Source organism: Aquila chrysaetos, chromosome 6 (genome assembly GCF_900496995.4).
Source record: "Aquila chrysaetos chrysaetos chromosome 6, bAquChr1.4, whole genome shotgun sequence".
Lineage (NCBI taxonomy): Eukaryota > Metazoa > Chordata > Aves > Accipitriformes > Accipitridae > Aquila > Aquila chrysaetos.
The window spans coordinates 16,119,735-16,141,335 of NC_044009.1; the positions used below are offsets into that span (position 1 = coordinate 16,119,735).

General features: G+C 35.6%; 1 protein-coding gene across 6 annotated transcripts in view; it reads right to left on the minus strand.

Annotated features, from left to right (window-relative positions):
* Positions 1–21,601, minus strand: part of NCKAP1 (NCK associated protein 1) — a 63,014-nt gene that overhangs the window by 31,518 nt on the left and 9,895 nt on the right. The window contains exons 2-13 of one of the 6 annotated variants that reach the window (XM_030017728.2): positions 19,842–19,859; positions 18,611–18,721; positions 8,039–8,125; positions 7,785–7,841; positions 6,657–6,799; positions 6,484–6,574; positions 4,174–4,311; positions 3,390–3,438; positions 2,745–2,901; positions 2,095–2,151; positions 1,467–1,563; positions 1,129–1,235 (exon numbers count right to left, since the gene is read on the minus strand). In XM_030017728.2, coding sequence (XP_029873588.1) covers positions 1,129–1,235; positions 1,467–1,563; positions 2,095–2,151; positions 2,745–2,901; positions 3,390–3,438; positions 4,174–4,311; positions 6,484–6,574; positions 6,657–6,799; positions 7,785–7,841; positions 8,039–8,125; positions 18,611–18,721; positions 19,842–19,859 — 1,112 coding nt within the window. Of the gene's footprint in view, positions 1–1,128; positions 1,236–1,466; positions 1,564–2,094; positions 2,152–2,744; positions 2,902–3,389; positions 3,439–4,173; positions 4,312–6,483; positions 6,575–6,656; positions 6,800–7,784; positions 7,842–8,038; positions 8,132–18,610; positions 18,722–19,560; positions 19,758–19,841; positions 19,860–21,601 lie in introns of those variants that run through there. The other 5 variants (XM_030017727.2, XM_041124226.1, XM_030017730.2 and 2 more) reach the window with 5 other exon arrangements.

The following is a 21,601-nucleotide window of genomic DNA, read 5'->3' on the forward strand; positions in this document are numbered from 1 at the left end:
AAAAGCTTACAAATATGAAACACCCAAAATATTAAAACCAATTTCTATCAGCGGAATGCTTCTCAAGGGGATTTCCTCCTATACTTTGCTTTCAGAACTATTATTAATAGGTAATTTCTGTATGAAAATTTTCACATTGTAAAATGAGTTTACAGAGGTTATTTTCTCTGCAAGGTAAAATCCACTCAGCAGCAGATAAGTTAGCAGGATACCATCACAGTAATCCTCAGAAGTTTGTATAACTATTCACTTTCTTTTTGAATAAGAAGCCCTTCTATAATGCTCAATTTGAAAAAAAAAATGTTTTTCTCAAAAGTGGTTGAATCTGAAAAATTCAACTGTAATAACATCTTTTGTATATATTTTTTAAACCATGAGGATAGTTAAAAACTTGCACAGGTTGTTTCAGAGAGGCTCTGGGATCTCCATCCCTCCCTAGCACCTAAATCCAGTGAAGAAAACCCAAGGTTTTCCTACTCCAGCTCTAGCAATGGCCTTGTGATTGTCACTTGTTTAAACTCCTGCAGTCAATTCACAGGCTTTCAGTTCAATCTTCTGTTCAATAATCTTGAGAACAACTCAGTGACAACTACTGGCCTTCTGCCTGTCCACATTGATAAGATCTCGTAATCCCATTTCTCATTTTTACCTTCTATTTATGACGACACTAATGCTGTATTACATAAATAAATCTTACCTGATTTAAAAGGCAGCTTTGCTACAATACAGGAGACTTTCTACATATCAACAAATCAAGCTTTTTGACAGTTTCCTTCCCCCCACCATTGACTTCCTCAATGCAAAATCAGTAACACAGAAGACACACGATAAAGCTTTATTTTTGCTTATTCAAAGGAAAAAAAAAGCCTAAAACTTTTATAAAATACTTTTATTTTATAAGTAAGTCTTCTGCAGAAAATGAGTTTTCACTGATGTGCTCCAGTTTCTAATACAATACTTCTAGTTTTCTGTTTTGATGGGAAGCTTAATATTCCCAGGTAAAGATTTTCTGAACAGTCCCAACTCTTCCATATAGCCATCCTTTTCTGAGATTCCCTTGCCTTCAAATGCACTTTGTCTGTGAAACTCTCCTAAATATTTAAGGTATCACACTAAAAATTAACATACTTATCTATGAAATCATCTGCGCTCTTCTTTGGCATATTATCTGCATGACGAAGAAGCCAAATAATTTCATCACGAGCAAAGGATAATGCCATAAACACAAAAAGTGCCTGAAAAAGAAAAATTGTTCACAAGCTTATAGATCTATGTAACATTGGGCAGACTGTGCACACTAAGAAGCAACTATAGTCTCTAAAACCAAAAGAATTTTAAAACCTAAGTAGGTTTTATCTCAGAGTAAAGTGTGGGTTTCCGCCCCCCCAAACAAACTAAACATTACAGTTTCACCGAGAAAAACACTGTAAGATTGCACAAACGCAAAACATAAGAACCATACTTACCTTGGGACCCAACAGGCCTGGCTGATCAGACAGGACAGTAGCCAGTTCTTTGAGTGCAGAACGTAAAAACTTGCGTCTCTCTCTATGCATTGAACCGCTGCATCAAAAGAACAAACCGACATGTCATCCACTGTGCTAACCACAGAACATTTCATTTTTCCAAACATTTAAGCTGAAACACAGGCCACTCATATCATACCAACTTCAAAAGTTCAGTATTTTGAAGGATGTGGTTCAATTAAAATTGGCATCCACATCACCATCACCTTATATTCCTAAGTATAGCTAAATTTAAAACCCAAGTTCTCTGCCCCTGCTCTGTGATGTGCATTTGACTCCACTAAAACATTTCTATTTAATTTGCATTCACGTTAAATAATTAGACAAAAAGAAACTGGAGAATAAACTAAATGCTTCCATTCTGATAATTTGAAAAATAATCTAAAACTTGGAAAGTTAAATTGCTAATGTCGTTAAGCAAATCCAGATTTAAAAGAACAATCAGTATATGATCTCATCTGAAAATGCACAACTAATTCAGCATTCAACAAATCCTGTGTATACATTCTTCATAACTTTAAGAAAACCAACCCTAAAATCTGTCAGGAAAATTTTATAAGACACTTACGCATGTGAAACAGCAGCTTCTTTGCACTCTCTGATGTCATTAATACGCTTGTTGTAGCTGCAAGTAAAAAACAATCCAGTACAGTAATATGTATCAGTAGCACAATTTTGCAGGAGCTGGGTGGGACCTGAGAGAAGCTGCAATGCCATTAGCAAGCAGGACACAGCAAAAAGCTCACACAAGACTTATTTCCCTGATCAAAGCTAAATGCCAAAAATACTCTACTGAAGTGCTCTTGGTGTTTGCTGGTAGAGGTCTCAACTTTGTTTCTGAGTTTTCAGATGATATATTGCAAAAACAGTGGCAGACATGCAATTTTTCAAGCAAACTCTACATTAATGGCGTAATTTCTCTTCACTAGATTAAGATTTGTGGGATAGATCGTTAATTTTAACTTTTGCCATTTTAGAGACTGATTCACCAAACTTTTTCAGAACTGAGATTAAAAAAAGGCATGACGGTTAAGAAATTAGGCTCCTGAAAGTTATGCATTAAAGAAACAGTCAAGATACTACGCAAAAATGTTTGTGTACTGACTACCCTTAAGCAGAACTTATATGAAGTAGAAGTAACATTTCAAAACAGTTCTTCAAGAAATGACACATTTTTAACAGAGGTTCTGAAAGGAGAAAGAGACAACAAAAACTTACCCTCTTATGTTTACAAACAAGTCTTCTGCAGCTTTGTGAATATGGAATACTTCATCTCGAAACAAAGCCAAGCAAGAGCTGCTTTGAAGTGCAAGCTTCCAAAGGTTCAAAGCTGTAGCATCACTATTTAGGATTCCATGGCACAAAATAAACCCAACTTCAAAAGTTCACATTGATGTACATCACAAACCAGATGCACAAAGACAGTAAGAGAACAGTGAGATTATTATGCATTTTCTCTTAAATAGTTCAAATAGTTCATTAATAAACTGTTTAATGGATAACATCATTTTATATATAAAAGTACCCCACACTGTCCTAGTGGAGGTATTTTTGTAATATTTTTGTAACATGAATTACTTAGTGCTGATACTACTCAGCTATTTTTATCAGAATTACTAAAGCCCTCACTTCTAGTCAGTCTGGAATAAATTGATGACAAACTCCATTCCAGCAGCATACGCTGAATTCTAACTTCACTGCGCATATAAGTAGAATACATACAAATGAGATTTAATCAAATTCTGTAGAATCTATTTTGAATACAACAGCTTTTGTACAGTACAGAAAAGCAAGTAGTCTTTTAAAGGTTAACTGATTTTTTTTTCAATACAACCATGAGCTGTTTCAGAATATTTTACTCACAAATGATCCATTTTTCCATTGCATCCAGAGAAAGGTATTCACATGGCATCTGTTGAAAAAACAATAATTTGTAGCAAAATAATTATATAAAAGAAAATACATTTCATGAGTAGTACTTTTTAGAAAAAAGGGACAAATAAAGCCTTCAATACTGATGAATCATGGAAGACTGCTGCTGATTACTAACAGGGCACTGTTTCATCCCTTTAGAAACTGAGGGTTCAAACATTAAATGAGCTTCCATACCCTCCAATACCTTGAATAAAACAGTGAACAAATTTTGACAAACGTTTAGTTTCAACAAAAATTGTATTTAAGAATATTTAAGAACAAAAGGCTTTTGATGTATACTAATCACAACCTGACAGCTGTTAATGCTTGAATTTTTTCAGAAATATGACCATCCATATCACAGTTGAGGCAGCAAACATGAACAGTAAAAATTTTAAAGGAAGTACCAGTTCTGATTTTCAGTCTGTTGGCCCACAAACATCTGAGTACACAGGATTCTTTCCTTCTACACTGTAGAAGTTAACATTGCTTCCCTTCATCTTTTGATTATCAAATACTGGAAATGAAGGCATGAGCTAACTCAACAGAAGCTTTAATTAATGTGATAAAACTTTTCCCCCATACTGAAGTATTCAGCTCTCCCAACCAGCCTATTTAACTTCTCTGATTAAAAGCTGCGTAAAGGTAATAAAACAGAAAATTAAACACCCCACGTTATTTTACAGAAAACCTTGCTTAACTTTATCATATAATGCAAATTAAAAGGCCATACTGTGTCAGACTGTGCAGGATTAAGCATTGTACTGGGGGCACTGATGAGGCTCAGTAGTTGTGCGTTTCTCCACTGGTCAGCTGAGAGATTTCTTCGAGGATAGACCATCTGGAGTGAAATCAGAGCATCTGAAAGGGACTAAAACGGAGACCAATGATTAGTCTGAAGATGTCCTCAAGGCTCAGTCTTGGATAAACATTCAAGTTCTTTAACTCATTTTGTGAGCTGTGTATTGACATTGTAATACTCGAAGCACAAGAGACACTAAGTACTATTTTATCAGTAGTGCTGTTTTCTCAGCGTTATTACTAACAATAATCAAAACATTTTACTGAACTAGTTCCGAGATTAAAATTGAGGTCAAAACCCATTGTATCTAGTTCATTTCACATATAAAAGACTACTCCAGGCTAAGGGAAGGATGAAGAGAAACAGAAGGGTTTGATTTTTTTTTTCAATTAGAGTTATAAAACACTGAGTTGAGAATTAAGAGGACATTAAAAAAAAAAATAAATAGGGACAAGAAGTCTGTCATGTACAACTAAAAGTTGTTCATTATTTATTCATGCATCCCAATTATTGTGTTATTCCCTTCTCTGCCACTTCGTTTAGTACGTCCTTTCGTTTTTGCTAGCAAATTATAATTATTTTGAGCAGATACTGTCTACAGGAGCATCTTCATAGTAGATTAAGCTTATCTGAGTAAGTGTGGTCCTACACCTTTTGCCTGTCTTGCATCAATACTGGTGCTTGTATGAGTCCTCAGGGAGCCAGGTCTAGGCATTATGCCAGCAGAGAAGGTCACTCAGGCAAAATAAAAAAGTCACCTGCTGAAGCTAATTTAAAGGACTAAACAACTGTCAGGTTTACTGCAAAGTAGTGAGATGATGAAAAGACAACTTAAGTGTGCAGTTCCATGAGAATGCAACCTAAGTATGTGTTTCTATAGCACGGTGCCTGAAGGGATCCCTGACCCCAATTTATACCTCTAGCACAGAATAAGCAGAAGCGCAAAAAATGGACTGAAAAATGGCTTTACAACACATTTCAAGGGAAAGGATTGGTCCACTATTAAATACAAAAGAACAAACAAAGATAATACTGAAAAGTTAAGCATCTTTGCTTAAATGTGCACAAGAAAATATTAATTGCAAATGAGATCCTTAGCTAAGTAAGCCTTAACAAGACAGGAATCATGCAGAGGAAAGTATAACAAAAATAAGATTACAGATTATTTAGACAAATGAGAAGTGTTCAAAACTATTTCACTTCAGAGCACTTACAGAAGTAGCTGGAAAACTCTCTGAACTTCTAGTGACCATCTTAAAAAGTTTAAGGAAATTAAGAAAAAATCTCAAGAGGACTAGAGAAGGAAAACACAACCAGTACCTAGACTTCAAAAACAGGGCAAAAGAAACCCCAAACCTTAAAAACTTTAGGCAATAATTTAGTATTTAACTTAAACTCCTGCCAAAGATTCCAAAATAAGTTGTTAGGCAAACAATTTGCAAGCACCTAGAAAATAACACCTTCATAAATAACAGTTGGTCAGTACCGATCAAACAAATCTAGTTTCCTTTGACAGAGCAGCAAGCCTAGTGGACAAATGGGAAGTGATAAACAGGACATACATTGACTTTGGCAAGGCTTCTGTCATTTTTCCAAGATATTGTCATATGAAAATACAGCCTAGATAAGTCATCCCAGAACTGCAGCACAACCAGCTGTGTAAGAGTGCAAGCTTAAAAACATTTGTAAAGAAAAGGCTAAAGTCATTGGGTTCATTTAACTTGAAGTCAACTGAGCAGGGTACACAATGTCAGCTTCTGAGTATAGGAGCTATTATTAAAGAGGCAGCGGTGATCTCCAGGATGCCCCAGTTTAAGGACAAAAAAACCCTTTTGTAAACCCTCAGGTTACAAAATAGAAAAATACATTCATCCAGGATGGTAAACCAGCAAAAAACTGGTTTCATAGAAACATTAAGAATCTCCTTAATTTCAAGCTAAAAACCAAAACAGAACACAGATGTAGTTATTCTCATATGATCCACAACAATTTTTAATCAATTTCTAATCCGTGGTGAATAAATTGGAACCTTACCAATGGGTCTTAGCATTCCTGTATTTTTAAAGGTTCCATTATTTAATAGGGTATCAATCCCCAGCCCCAGACATCCATTATAAATAAAATCTCCTGTAAAATTTCTACCTAATGGCCTTTGACAAAACAAACTCTTGCATATTTACTTTTTTATCTCTGCTTCTCTCAGTTAAGGTTACTGTGTGCCTGTGAAAAGTAGTTACATACTTTACTGTGAGGTACAAATTCCTCCATCATTTTCTTTAAAGGATTTTCATAATCCACAATCATCTGGCCAAGGCGTGGATATTCTCTGTCACTAAAAGCAACAACAAACAATTCACTCAGGTGTAGCTGTTATTATTATTATTATACACATTTCTTATACAATAGATTTTTACCTTGCTCCATGTGTCATTTCATGGGCATAGTTATACAATCCAATGATAGCCTTCCTTTCTTCAATTCGAGACAGCAATATCATTAGAGTTGTGTAGGTTATAATCAAATCTAGGTAGTTCTTTGTTAAATCAAAGTTTACAGTCTAGAGATAAAAAACAGTAAATTGTCACTCTAAAACTTTTAGAAACAAGCATAAAACTTTTTCCTTACCTTTCTACCAATTTTCAGCATTTTTTAAATACAATGGACTGCCTTGAACAAAGTTTTTGTTCCAGTTGCATACAGACTTTGTATAATCTTAATTTATTCACTCAAATCCCCAGAACTGTTTGCATTCATGGAAGCAAGCATGCAAATAAATCTTTCCAGGCTTAAGTGTCACAGGTTAGCTAACAGATAAGAGAACTTTTCTTGGATGTTACTAAGCAGTCAGTAAGCACCTTGCCTATGAATTATATTTCACTAAGACTGTAATGTAAAAAGCTAGCACATATCCCACTGGCCTGGTAACATCATTCCATAGGACATAATATACCTGCTCCTCTTTCATATTATAAACCTAAGTCAGCCAAATTCAGAATAATGACTAAAACTAGCAAGGTGACCTTATGAACATTAAGAAAGCAAGCTGAAACCAAGAGGAAAAGGTGTGTGAAGTTTTGTTTTGGGCTTTTTTGGTGTTTAGTTGTGAGGTTTTGAGGTTTAGTTGTGTTGGTTTTTTTAAATGTAACACTTTTAGCTGCTTCTGTACTTGCTTTAGCCAACCAGAAGCAACCTCCTGTCTCGTGAGCCTCACATGGCTTAAGCATACAGATGACAATAAACCCTAAGATTTAATTTGCAGATGCAATAAAGCAAAAATTACAGAAAGATTTATATGTCTAGTAACAGACAATGCTGTTACTACCATCCATTAGTAGCCTGTTTAAAATGGTCTACCTTCTGATTTTAAGCGATTATAAAAGTTAGAGATATGAAGATTACAGTGTTTTTATTTCTCTTGCATTTATAACTAGAGATGTCATGTTTCTTGGGCTAACATAAACAAGTCCTTCTAATTCTTCACACAGGACTCTGATTAGAAACATTTTTAAGTGGCATTTGAAAGTTTAAACCCAGAAACTTACAATATCAAAGAAGACTTGGCAAACATCAATAGTGTTCAGCAGCTCACAAACATGGTCCTTGAAAAGCAAAGGAATAACTTTAGTTTAAGAAGATCTAAGTAAATCACTTTACTATGCTAATTGATGAAGACTGATTTTTTTTTTTTTAAGAACAGAGCTACAAGTTCAGCTATTTCATTATATAGTGTTATTTCATAAATAAAAAGACAGAAACCTGATGTGACAGAACAACTGACATATTTGTAATACTTTACCTTAAATTCCATAACATCAACAAATGTGAAGTAGTATAATGCCAGGTTCTTCAGAATCTCCGATTTTTCTTTCTGGAGCTGAGCGAGCTGTTGCTAAAAGAGAAACATAAACATGCACACTATTCTTAGAAGATCTTGAGAAGACTCCTGATAAATAATACCTGTGAAGTGCAGAGTAACCACCCGGCTATGCAAAGAAGCCTTAACATGGTTTTCTAAGACTGAGGTTCTGTGTGTCTCAAATACACACAGAGTTCTTAGAACAGATCATTTTAACAGCTGCCAACTATACGTTGAAGATAAAAGTCAAATTAGTACATATTAGTACCAAAGTCGTATTCTTTAGCTCAGCTAGAGTTTAAAATGGGTAGTTAGGAAAACAGTGTTATCATATGTATCATTAGCAAAAGCAGAACAGTACATGAGCACAAATCAGTATGACAAAAAAATAATGATGTTACTTGAGGTGGGAGAAAAGAAGGTGGCAGGTTACAAACTTTACTACAGAAAAACATTATGCTTTTAAATTCTGAACTTACCAAAAAGAATATCCAGGCAAAGCCACGTTAAGCATGCAAAATAAAATGTAGATACAAACATAAAATACAGTAACGGTTCTTTGACCAGTTCCATATAAACACAATAATACATTCAAACAAAAGCAACAAAATAAACAAAAAAGGAAGCAAAACACTAGCATTAGACACTGGTGGATAAAATGGAAGAGGCAAATGTGAATACAAAGGCAGAAAATAGCTCACATGGATTTTTTTGTTGTTTTTTAAACAGACAATAAACTATCATTTAATCTCCATACTTTTCAAAATTTTCTGGAGGAACCACACATCACTTAAACAATTACAATTTAGAACACACAAAAAAGCAGCTGCTACTGAACAGCCATTCTGTTTGTCTATGTATTACAGTGTCACAGCACTGCAAGAATCCAATTATTTAACTTGCAATATCCAGCTACAAATTAAGTCTCCTTCCTGATATATGAATTGAAATGAGTTAAAGCAGTCATAACACTAAATATGAAAAAGCGCCCTCCAAAAAGCTGTAAAATTTTAAATTAAAGACTAATCAAGTTAAATAGGATTTTCTTCTCAGCAAGAGCAATCAATTTTAAGAAAGATTAAATAAATTGTTTCAAATTGGTTAGCTTATTTTCATGAGCGGTTAGAACTGAATACACTTCCTCATCTCCCTCTATAAAGCTGTGCTCTGTGTTCTCAGTTTCACGTAAAGCACTAAAATTCCTCTAAATAAAAAAAAAAAAAAAAAAAGAAGACAACTGCCTGGAGCACTACTGTGTATCATATATAAGACAATTTTTGCTTCTTTCCTCTGAATTTTTTAACGCAATTATGATTTTTGGAAGCCTTGAGCCATAAGACTTCCATTACAGCCAAGGAAGATAGGTATATAGAGAGTTAAGAGCAAACTGGAATGGCTACATTATAAAATACTCCTGCCTACTCTTAAACCAGTGCAAAGGATTTAACTTTGAAGGCCTGACTTTGAATGCCTGCCCTATATAATATTTAAGTTTCTTTCACATAATCATCAGCTGGGACTTAAATGAAAAATGGGTGCAAGTACATGTGTTTATTTTGCAACTTCTCCTGATAATCTCATGCACTAGGAAATAGGTTATTTCCATTTAAACTGCTGCTGTACAAAAATCTCTTTTCAAGTCTAAGTCCTATGAATTGTATTTTGATCCTCAGTATGAATTCGCTACTACCTTTCCCAGTGTATACCTTAAAGTTTAACTGCCTTGTGCTCAGAGAATGAAGGATCCAGCATCATCAGGCGCAGAGCCTAAGGCTCCTGCAGGTCTGCACAGCTCCAGTACACCTTCAGACCAACTTGCATCTATACTGGGGACCTCCCCAGAGGAAAGACTGCTTTGTACTTTCAGGGCTGCCTTGTCAGTCAACGGTTCTTATACGATGAACATTCATCACCTAAGATGCTCGGTTTTAATCTTCATCCTGACCCTGTTGTTGAAACTATTTATTGCAAGGGATTTGTTTTTAAAACACCAAGCAGAAAAAGGGTTTGTTTCTGGGCAACTAACACAAGCGTGAACTGGATGAATTTGAGCTAGTGCAGGAAGATGACAAAACCAAAACTTGCATTACAACTGCACATATGCTTTAAAACCTCGTTCCTACTGCAATCCTAACTCACACTAAACAAGCTGCAATGCTATGGGAGACCATCAGGATTATAGGTCGTTGTACATGACACCCATGTTTGGTATAACAAAGAGCAACTGAGTGTCCACTTCTGGAGGACAGGACAATTTCAAAGCCACAACACATTTGGGCCACAATACATGAAGTGGGGCGATACGGCAAAAAAAGAGATGGTGCTGGGAACTGTGCTTGAAAAAGAACTAATCTTTTTTCAGAAATTCTGTGAAGCTGTACATTTAATAAGAGAATATAGGGAGGTGTTCATGACACTCAACCAACAACTAAGGAATCACTGCTGTGCACTGTTAACTAGTTACCTGTATTCCCAGAAATATTTATACTTAAATGATGCTAAACCTTTCACACAGAGTTAAGGTGATCATTCTTTGAACTCTGAGTGTTGAAGGTGTCAGCAAACTTTTATTTAAAATATTAATATCAAAGTAAAACAATATATCAGCTGTAATCACTGTTAAATCAGCAGGGTACAAACAGTTCAATTCATACAGCACAGCCTGATCAGTGATGTTTAAAGTACAGCTTACAGCATGTAGAGTCTTGGATGTTTGTTTGCATCACTCAGGAATGCGGGTGTGTAGGCTCTTTTCCACACCCACTGCAACAAAACTTTCCATTACTAATTTCCTAACAGCTGTTTAGAAATAGCTGGCACTATATTGTTTTGTATTTGTTTGAAGCTTTTTTCCTTAGCCTGCAATTCAATTTATCAGCAAACATTTCTGTTTCTAATATTTAACAAAAGTTTTAAAATACAATAAGCTGAAGAAATAATTCTTAAAACATTACTAGCATCAAAAGATTATCTTCCCTATAGCTAACCATGCCTTGTTGATTGGTTAGACGCAAGTCTTTTATTTAAAGAATTTGAAGTAAAAATTATATCAACAAGGACAACAATATTTTTGTTGAATGAGGTAAATTAGATTTAAGACATAGGAAAAGTTGTAGAAATTTTAGCATCATATAGCAACATCAAAAAAATTGAAATAATTTATCTCAAGTATTTTATTTTGTCTATTAACAAAATACCACATCTCCAATCATATTTGAATATTATTTATAAATGGGGATTTTAAATACCAGAGAGTGAAGCTGACGCTTTATCAAGTATGTTACCTACAAGAGAAGGAACTGATCTTTACCAAGTTGTCTTGTGCCTTTCCTTCTTCACACTAAACTCCCAAAATCTTTACACAACTGATTATGTACACAGAAAAAGTACATTAAAAGCAGCACATTAAAAGAAGCAAAAACCAAATCAGCAAGTGCAAGACAGCTTCACCTAAAGCTTACATGAACACAATGGGTCAGAGACAAGAAAGTAATGACACAGACGCTGGCATATTAACAATGTGAATAAATAACGAATTTAATATGAAGGCACAGGAAAAATATGAGACAACTAGAAAAGGTTGTTCAGAGAGTTTTATCTGTGCAAAACGAGAGGATAACTGTAGTTCTGTAACTATTTTATATTTATTTGACTGGTAGTAGTAGTATGTGAATAAAAGTCTTATTTCACGATCCAGGAATAGATGGTAGGTAGGGGCATTTTCTCCTTCTTATATCAGTGTGATATTTTTCCTGCAAATATGAACATTAAACACTTGCATTTGTTTTCTACAAACCAACACCATAGATATTACAATGTCCTCAGAGAAAATACCATCAACTTTATCTTACTAGCTGGAATATAAGCTCCAAAAAGCAGTATTACAAATTCTGGCTGTTAAAATTCTGGGGATAGGGGTAAATAATCACTGTCAGTATTCTTACTGTCATTTATTATACTTACTAAGCTTGCCACCTGTAGTGTCTTTAGATGGAGATTTTAAAAATTCAACTCATTTGAACAAAGTTCTGTGACTACAAAGTCCACAGCAGAACCGTGGGGAGAGAGAGACAGAAGGATCTAATCAAACGAAGAAAATGAGTTTTAAATTCTGCAAACTAACTGTAGAATGATGGATGTATCCTTGGTTTTCTTATTTCCAATTAAAAGCAGCCTCTGAAGTGACATGCTGCACATAAAAAGATGCAATGGAATATTTAACATGTTTACTAACTAATGTATTTCTACTGCAATATCTATTTTTGGTTTGTTTTCAAGTTTCTAGCACTAAGTTAACTCTTTTGAAAAGGAAATAGCCACCCATGAGCCTCCACAGCTGTTACTGTTGCCAGGGTTGACCATATTACTAATAATGGCAGACAAATGGAACAGTGAGGCTCCTCTTTAAAAACTGATCTACCTGTCAGTCATAAGGAACAGTTTCCCTATTCTCTCACTTTTACATAAATTCATACAGTAATTCCTACATTAGGATCATTACGTATTATCATATCATACAAGCTTTGGCCACAGGTCTCGACATCTCCGAGGCAACAATTTACAGAATAAAAGTCTTGTCTCTGCTATTCTACAGATAAAAATGTTTTGGACATATGTCTCTAGCTGCCTGCATACTTACATTTATGTCATGAAATCATGAAAGAACTATTCATTTAAAATGCGTGAAAACTACTGTTGGAAAGCCATTTCAGTAACACTGCTTAACTAAAATACTGTTTAGGTATTAATGAGGTTTTCTTGCTGCTTTGTTTTTTTAATGGCCAAGCTCTTAAGTTGTCAATCATCAAATCAAAAGAGAGTTTCAAAGGATGAAGCAAACAGGTTAAGTATTACACACATTCACTCCTTTGCAGGTATTGCATACACTATTCAGCAAAAAGAGCAAGCACATGACTAGTTTGGTTTACCTTGGCAAGTGACTCATACGGACTGATGTGACTTATAGCAGGGTACTACAATGATTTATTAGAAATAACAGTAAAAATTAAATTGTATTTGGATGCTAGTCCATCTCAAATTCATGCACAATCAAGGGTTAAACCATGAATATAAACATCACTGCTGACAGCACTTAGGATTTTGAAAAAATATAAGTTACATTATGACAATTCTGTTTCATGAAACATTTTAGAAAGATTCCAGGATTTCACACTACCTTTTGGAATCGCTATGAAAAAATGCTCACTTTCAAATGACTGTCAGGCTGAAAAATTTTACACACTATTCTCTGATTATATTATAGCAAAAGTCATTTTAAGCTGCAAAGTCAGTCTTATGCAGGTCACAGCCGAAGACAGCAGACATGCTACTGCGTACAAAATCAGAACAGTAGGCATGGTTCTATCAGAGCAAGGCATTAGCGGAGCAATTTCAATTCTGAATGATTTTTTTAGTAAAAATGCAGACAAAATTTTATTTGTTGCAGATATTTTGCAGTTTATTCTGAAACTATCATTAGTACATCCTATTCTCAAGCTTAAGAAATCTCAACTGCTCGTACAAAGTTGAACAGAGACTAGTTACTCATCAGCTGGCTTTACTCACCCAGGGGGAACTCCCGTAAAATCACTCACTCTGTGAGTTTTGGAAAATCAACCTCATTTGTGGTCCCTTCAGCACTATAAGTTCCTTGAGCAGTAGCAGAGTTGAAAAGGAAGCCATGCAAGAAAAGCACGGAATCCTCTTACCTTGAAAGCATTTTAGTCTTCACAGCCAGGAGGCCAGTTAGTTTTATTGGTAGAATATGGGGAGCCGGGTTTTTATTGCTTAAGAAAGCAGTAAGTTATCTGAAAAATCAAATCTCCCATACAAGAAATCTAGCACTCCAGAAAGCTGGAGAAAAATATTAAAGTTTACTGAATTCGGGGACTTAAGTTACTTTATTTAAGTTACTCTTAAGAAACCAGCTGCCATAGGTGTTAACAACCATAAAATTTCCTCGAAAATAAATGACTGTTTCCTACTGAAAAAGGATTACCAATACATGAGGCAGCACGGCTGAGACCCCAATGTTATTTTTCCTCAGAAAAGAATTTCTAAATTATCTTCACTAGCACTGTGCAAATTACAATATTAAAGGCTTCATTAGAAACAAACAAACAAATGACATTTTCCTTCAGGCACTGTACCCCTTGCGGGAACGGTAAGGAATACTTTGAAAAGCAAATTATTACTTGTATTTAGTTGAGTGTTTTAAAAAAGACTAATTATTGGAAGCAGCTATCACAAATAAAACAAGATAAAGTACAGATTGCAATAATTTTACTATAGAAGCATGAATTAATGTCTTCTAATAAGCTTTCATCAAGGAGATCCAGCCACTCTGTGCCCACAACGCCTCTCCCACATCCAGCTAATTTGCTATGCAACCAGCTCACTATGAAGTGAACCTGTGAAAGACACAACAAGTGGACCAAACATACATACTGGGATCTAAAAGGAAAAAGCCAACATACCCATGAACAAAAAGTAAATAAAATGTAAAGTGAACTAATTCACATCTACAGATCCTAACCCAGGCAGGCTGGAAATGCTCACACTACTTATACGCTACTCTCATATGCTCTTATTTCCAGTCCCCGCTGACACAATACAGCCGAAAATTATTACAGTTAAAGCAGGTAAATAAACCCTCAAAATACTATCTCCTAAGAAACTGAATGTGTAGTCAATAGAAAACACAACAGAATTGATATGAACAATACTGGGAAGTTAGCCACTAAAAGATGAAGATTAGCAGTACCTGGAAAACATGGACATTTCTCCCACTAACCACACACTTACAAACTTCTGAGTGATGTTTCACTGGTCTGCTTACCACTAAGCAATGACTAAGCCTCAGCTTCTCCAGGAGACATTTAAAAATATAGGAAGTTTTTCTTTTCTACAGGGAAATTGCTGAGGAGCAATCTGAGTAAAAGAAAAACATATGTTCAAGAAAGAAGGCATATATTCTCACTACTTCCCATATGTGGTGTTTTGGAAGGCAGAAAGGCAGCTAGCTCCATCACACACACACACAAAGCTTTACCTGTGCAGACAGCAGTTTTTTCTGACCCTACCCACAATCTACAGAAAATGTATGTCTTTTCTCCCTGCATCTCCAGTTCCCCACCGTGAAGTATTTTATTCTGCTCTTACAATGGCATTAAATGTCAGCACTGACTGAGAAGAGAGTAATTCTTAAGTCCTACATTTTTTTGGAGTTCATTATGTTCTCTTTTGATTTCTCTGTGGTGAGATACCTTGCCTCTATGCCTTATAAGACTATGAGGTCTAAAAAGCCTTCAGAAAAATCAGGCTGCTTCTGCATCCCTTATTTTGGAATTTTTCTTCTGAAGTTAGTCAAGGAAATTCAGTAAAAATAAGTGTTACCCTGAGTCAACACTAGCACAATCAGATCACTGATCTGACCAAGAATGATGGTGATACGAAACTTTTTGGAAGGCTTCTGCAGCTTAGGCAGCTTTTTCAAAATAAAGCTTTAGACAATTTTAAATAAACACTAAGGTTTCCCAAACACAGAAATAGATACTTTGTATTATTATATAGTTTCCTTTTCAAATGGGACTCTAAAATGTTTGTTTCTCACTTTGTCAATCCTTCCCTTTTTTTGTTTACACACATTCCCTCCTTTGCAGGTATTTCATACTATTAAGCAATACTACATTGCTCGCCAACATCATTAACAGTTGATTTAAGAGCTCAGTCTTCATGTTTTCATGGTTATATGGTTCACGATGGTGATTGAAGAAGAAAGGGCAAGTGTAGGAGATCCCAGGGACTGCCCTCAGACAACGGGAGAGAGTGAGTTATGAACTGATGAGGTTCAGAGTTATCTATAATCGATCCTTTGGAAGATAAACTACTCCATTTTATTTTTCGGCCTGGTCAGCAAGGATTCATCAGGCACTTCACTGCTCATAAACTTTCACTCTTGGTACAATGTTGAAAATCAGTGATTGTCAGACATGGCTCTAGTCTGACTCAGCATGTCGAACACTGAAGGAATAACAAATCTAGGAGTTGTATTTTTTGAATGAAGATGTAAAAGCTATCAATAGCAAACATAACAATCACTTGTTTCAAAAGAATAAAAACGCAGGCTTTTCAGCATCTTTTCAGGCTTTCACCATCTGATTACAGTAGACACTGCTCATACTCTTCAATAAAATGTGTTGTTCACCTCTGAGACACAAAACACTGTAAATGACAGTACCCAAGAAAAAACAAACTAACAGCTAAAAAGAGGTCAAAAAAAAAAAAAAAAATCAAAAAAGCAGGCATTACCTATTCTCTAACCGAATGCAAGCTTGTTTGGCAACATCACCTACCGATATGTCAATAGGTACTACTAACTGTATAGATGCACAATGCCAAGCAATGGCAACTGCTGCAGTTGAACGTACAAAATCCAAACCCCTTCCTGAAAGGCTGTCCTGGAATTTTCACTGCAAGGAGGAAGCACAGGTTATGATTTCTCAACTATTTCCCCTGCAATAATCCTTTGTAATTCTTCATTAATTGATGTGTCCCTGTTCCAATAACCTTCTTGCCCTTTTAGATCTCTAATCACCTGTTTCCCTACTGAAGGAACTCACTGGCATGCCCTCCTACTATATGGTGAGCTGGTTGTTGGCCAGTGGGAGGAGGGAGACAAATGAGAAGCAAACAGGGGAACATCTTCCTGACCAAAAGCTAGATGCTTACATCTTTTTTAAGCTAAGGTTTACAAACAAAAATTTATCTTACATCAAACTAGAACTTTATCTGCACGTGACATGGCTTTTGTCTCATTAGGTATGTGTTATGGGTAAAGGTTTCTTTCAGGTGATACAACACTCTATAGGAAAACATCTGTAAGTAACCAAGACAAGCAAACTGCCATCAGCTCTGACTGCAATGGAGGGAAACCCCAGCTGCCTATTGCTAGAACTCAAAATCCCAACTTTAAACTGCGCTCATACTTAAGAAGGGTAGGCTTTTGATAACTGTGCTTAATAAACACAGGCCTGGCTGGCTCATGGTAAATAAACACAAGGCAATGACAAAACATTATGAGCATGTCCTATTTTAGAAACGGTGATTGTCAAAACATATCAAGTTAGCTTTGATCTCTTTCCATAGACTTCACAGTACCAAATCCTAAAATATCTATCATTAGTTAAGCTCCAAATTCATAGTCAACAACCGGAAGACATATAGAGCATACACGCAACTACATTAAACAAATTCTATGTACATAATCTTTTACTTTTAATAGTAGATCTGCCACTGGAGTTTAGAGAATATGGAAACATTTACCAAACATGGTTTAAAGGGTTTACTATTTTTACATAAACTTGATAGAGAATTTGCCATATTTGTTACTAACACAATCAGATTCAATACAAAGATGAGCAATATTAAACAGTACAAAACATGTACAAATTTTGAAGTAACAAAGCACATTGTTACTGAAGTTGTTTCCTCCATGAGGGAAAGTTTTTCTCCTTTTTTTTTTTTCTTTTTCCATTGGTATTACTGGAGACACTACATAGAAATTCTAGTTGGCATTGTAAAAGAAACTAACTATTCCCACTACTACTACCACTACCATTCTGCAGAAACCTGAATGCTTAAAGCAAGTCTAAACCTCTCAAGCACACATGCGAGTAGCTGCATGCAGGGAACGTGCAAACCCAACACCTACCTCCACTTTCCACCTTTGGAAAGAAATATAAGCAGGTAAAACAAAAATCTTTCCCTTGACTTTCAAACTGAAACAGAGAAACAAGTGTGCATCACCTGCCAAAACGCCTACCTGTAATCTAATAATCTTTATTATCTCTAAAAGGGTACAAAGTCAAATTCAGCAATACTGGATCACTCAGAAGGGTGAAAAATAATTTCATACTGCAACTGAACTCACTACATCTGAAGAGCAAACAACTGTATTTCTGTATTTTTGTACTTCACAAGGCTTCTCCTTACATACTAAAGCATTATTTATTCCCACAGGGACTGACCCCATAGGCAAGGGCACCTGTAAGGTACCAGCAGCTGTGAAGTACAAGCACATTTTCCCACTTTGCAGTCAGGTGCCTTTTATTGATCCGCTGGTCAGGTCTCATCACAAATAAAGTTATGCAACTTCCATCTTCTGCAATCAGTCTGGTCACCAAGAATTTCTGCTATCAAAGCAAGGCATGATTTTTTCAAGGATTACTTCCCATTGACAATTCTTTGAAATGGGACAGAAGACAGTAGGTAAAAAGAAAACCAGAAAGTGTCCTACCCTAACAAAACCAATCCAGAATTACAGTATAAAATTCACTCTTTGGAGATAGTTCTTTCTGAAGTATCCTGTCAAACATTTGAATCAACAACTATATTCCAACTGCAACTGTCAGCATCAGATGCTTTATAAGAACACATAAAACCTCTCAGATTTGAGCAACAAGCGCTGAAGAGTATTGAGAAAAATACTTTTATAGACATTTGGTTACTTACATTGTTGTTGCGTGTTTCTACTGCTGGAAACTTCCTGACTATGAATTTGACAGCAGATTCCAGGTTTTTGTCAATAAGATAGGATGGTTTGGCTTTGGGGTCACCACATGCCTATAAAAAAATACAATAAAAAATGAAGTAAAACCAGAATCATAGATCTAAAGCTAAGTGACAGTTGTAAATCTGAAGACAAACTAGAAAGATTCTTTTTTTGTTTGTTTGTTTTTAGTGAGCAGGTGATAAAATGAAAGGCAAAGTGCAGGGACTGTCACAGCTGAAATATGCAATGGGAAACAGTACAGAGATGCTCTTCTACTGAAAAAGATGCATGGAGTATCAAAGCAGTTAGTGCAGAACAGCAGTGAGGGAAAAAACACAATCCTAAAAGAAGGAGAAAAAAAATGGTTTCCTTTTAATGCTATTCCTGGTTTGAGGTAGTGTTGTATTCATCTGGAGTTAATAAACTGTTAGAAGATTCAATCATGTCATCATCTGTGGAGGACAGTGCTGGGCACATTAAATGATTAAACTATCCTTTGTGAAACAAAACTATAAGCCCCACGAATCTGCATTTAATTTTTCTTTAAATTGTTAACTGCAAGACAATTTTCCAACCCACAATAAAACCACCAGTACTTGCCTATTTCCTTAGATTAAGAACTCAAGTTTTGCTCATTTTCTTTACTCCTACAGTAGCATAGGCTGTGCTTTAAAAGCAGCAATCAAGAAATTTCATTAAATTTTGATTTGAACAGAAGTCACAACTAAGTGTTAGGTCTCTTAAGTAAGTTAGACATATCAGAACAGCTTCTGTGGACAGACGACTGACGAAGCACCTACTTTTGCCAGCTACAGTGCATGCTGTCAGACACACTACTCAACTACTCTGACTAGCAAGCCATGCTATACCATTTAGTTTGAAGAAACATACTAAAAGCAGCGTTACTTACATGACAAAACTTGTCCTCAAATTGTATTTTTTCTCAAATATTCATTTAGTTTTATAGTCCTCATAGGGATTTGCAAAGGAGTTTCGTGTCTCATGCAAAACTAAATTACATGCTAGGCATTTCTACGCAACATAGTGAACTCAAATGACAGCTCATTTAAAAACTTTTCCACATTGATTTCTATGACCGAGTTGTGGACTGTAGAGACAGAAGTCATGGAGTATGAGACCGATTCTGAAAGCGGGCAAGCGGGCAAAGGGAAGGTGAAAAGCTTTGCAAACCTTCCAAACTTGTCCTTGCTGGGAAAGCAGTGTAATAAAAAGAGAGAAAAATTACATATAAACAAATTACTCTTAAATTCTAAAATATGTTACATTTAAGTGAACTAATACACTATTACCTACATCCAAGAGAACATTACGACCTTCTGTTACTCTAGGCAGCATACTTTCTACTGGATGGTGATTATTCTAATACTCACAAACAACTTCACATGTACTTATTAGAATTTTACTATTGTGCAAAGTGTTGCATATATACTGAGACATGTAACTTCTAACAGTATTTCCAAACTAAGTTCAGGTAGGGAGAGAAAAAAAGGAGTTAACAAACATCACATGCAACTACAGGGGAAAAAAGGAGAGAAACTCAGTGAAGTTTTACATACCTGAAAAAGAAACGGTAGCCAAGAAAAAAAACAAAAGAGTCATTATTGTAAGCTTCTAAAACTCCTACCAGCAGTACATGACCATCATGATGTATGCTAATGTACTACTCTAACACCAAAACTCTCACATTTGCTAATTTTTCCACAAAAATACTGAATTTTATTAAAATATCAAATCTATAAGAGGAATTTATAATGAAAATAAATTCAGCAACATCCACAATATCAGTTAGATATTAAATAGTTGCTTCAATATTCTTACAGCAGCAAACAACACGTGCCACAAAAGACCTATTCCGTACATAAAGTCTTTACACAATTTCAAAAGTAAAAATTATACTGTAAATAGGTGTCAAAAAATTAAACAATGTGCACTTTGAATTCATGAAGTCTTAATCAACTAGATGTCATGGGTTTGTCAGAATCTATGTCAGATTATTTTAATTTGTTGTCCTTGTTGCACATCATATAACTTTCTCTACTAACAGAAGAATTACAAGCTAATAGACAACATATATTTGTGGCCTGTTAACTTCCAATATGGTTGCTGTTATATAGGAGACAAAAAAAAAAAATCTACCACTGTTCAGTTCCTAAATTTTTCAGTCTGAATTCAAACACTACTGCCACATACACTCCTTATTTTTCCTAGCAACAGATGGTTTTCCTCCTATAAATCAGCTCTCTGAAATGTTTACTAAAAATTATGTTCTACCCGGGCCCTTACACACAAATCATTCACACGGAAACAGACATCTGAAAACACTAACATGCACATCCTCATGTGGCTTCAGGAACTCAGTTCCCAGAAATGATGGGATCATCAGTCTAACTGGCAACCCCCTCAATACATCTGACTATGCAAGAGCGAGCTTTGCTCCTTCCCATTGTTTGTTTGCTAACATCACACTTAAAGCAACTGTAATCCTTCCTACTAATAAATTACACAAGATTGATCCATAGATAAGAAAGACGATTGCTGCAAGATATAAAAGGTTAAAGGTATCCTTCATACATTTCAAAATTCCAGCTTCTAAAAAGCTGTACAAGCCTACCTACCTGGACTGAATAGAAAGAGGACAACAGACATCACTGAACAAGTGGGTCAATGCCTTTTCCTTCCCTCTCCCATATTCCACAGCAGCTCAGCTCCTTTCTAAGAACTGGTATTATTTGATTACTAGCTGTTGTTGCATCAATACAGTTTTCATCCATACTGTTACCTGCATTCAGCGTCACACGTAAAACAGTCTATGCAAGCTAAATCTCTCCTAAAATGGCAAACAGACCTATGAAGCCCAGGCTCACTATGGTTTACTCTAGAAAGCATAAAAGAATGAAAATACAAACCCCAACCCGAGCACTTTCGCACAA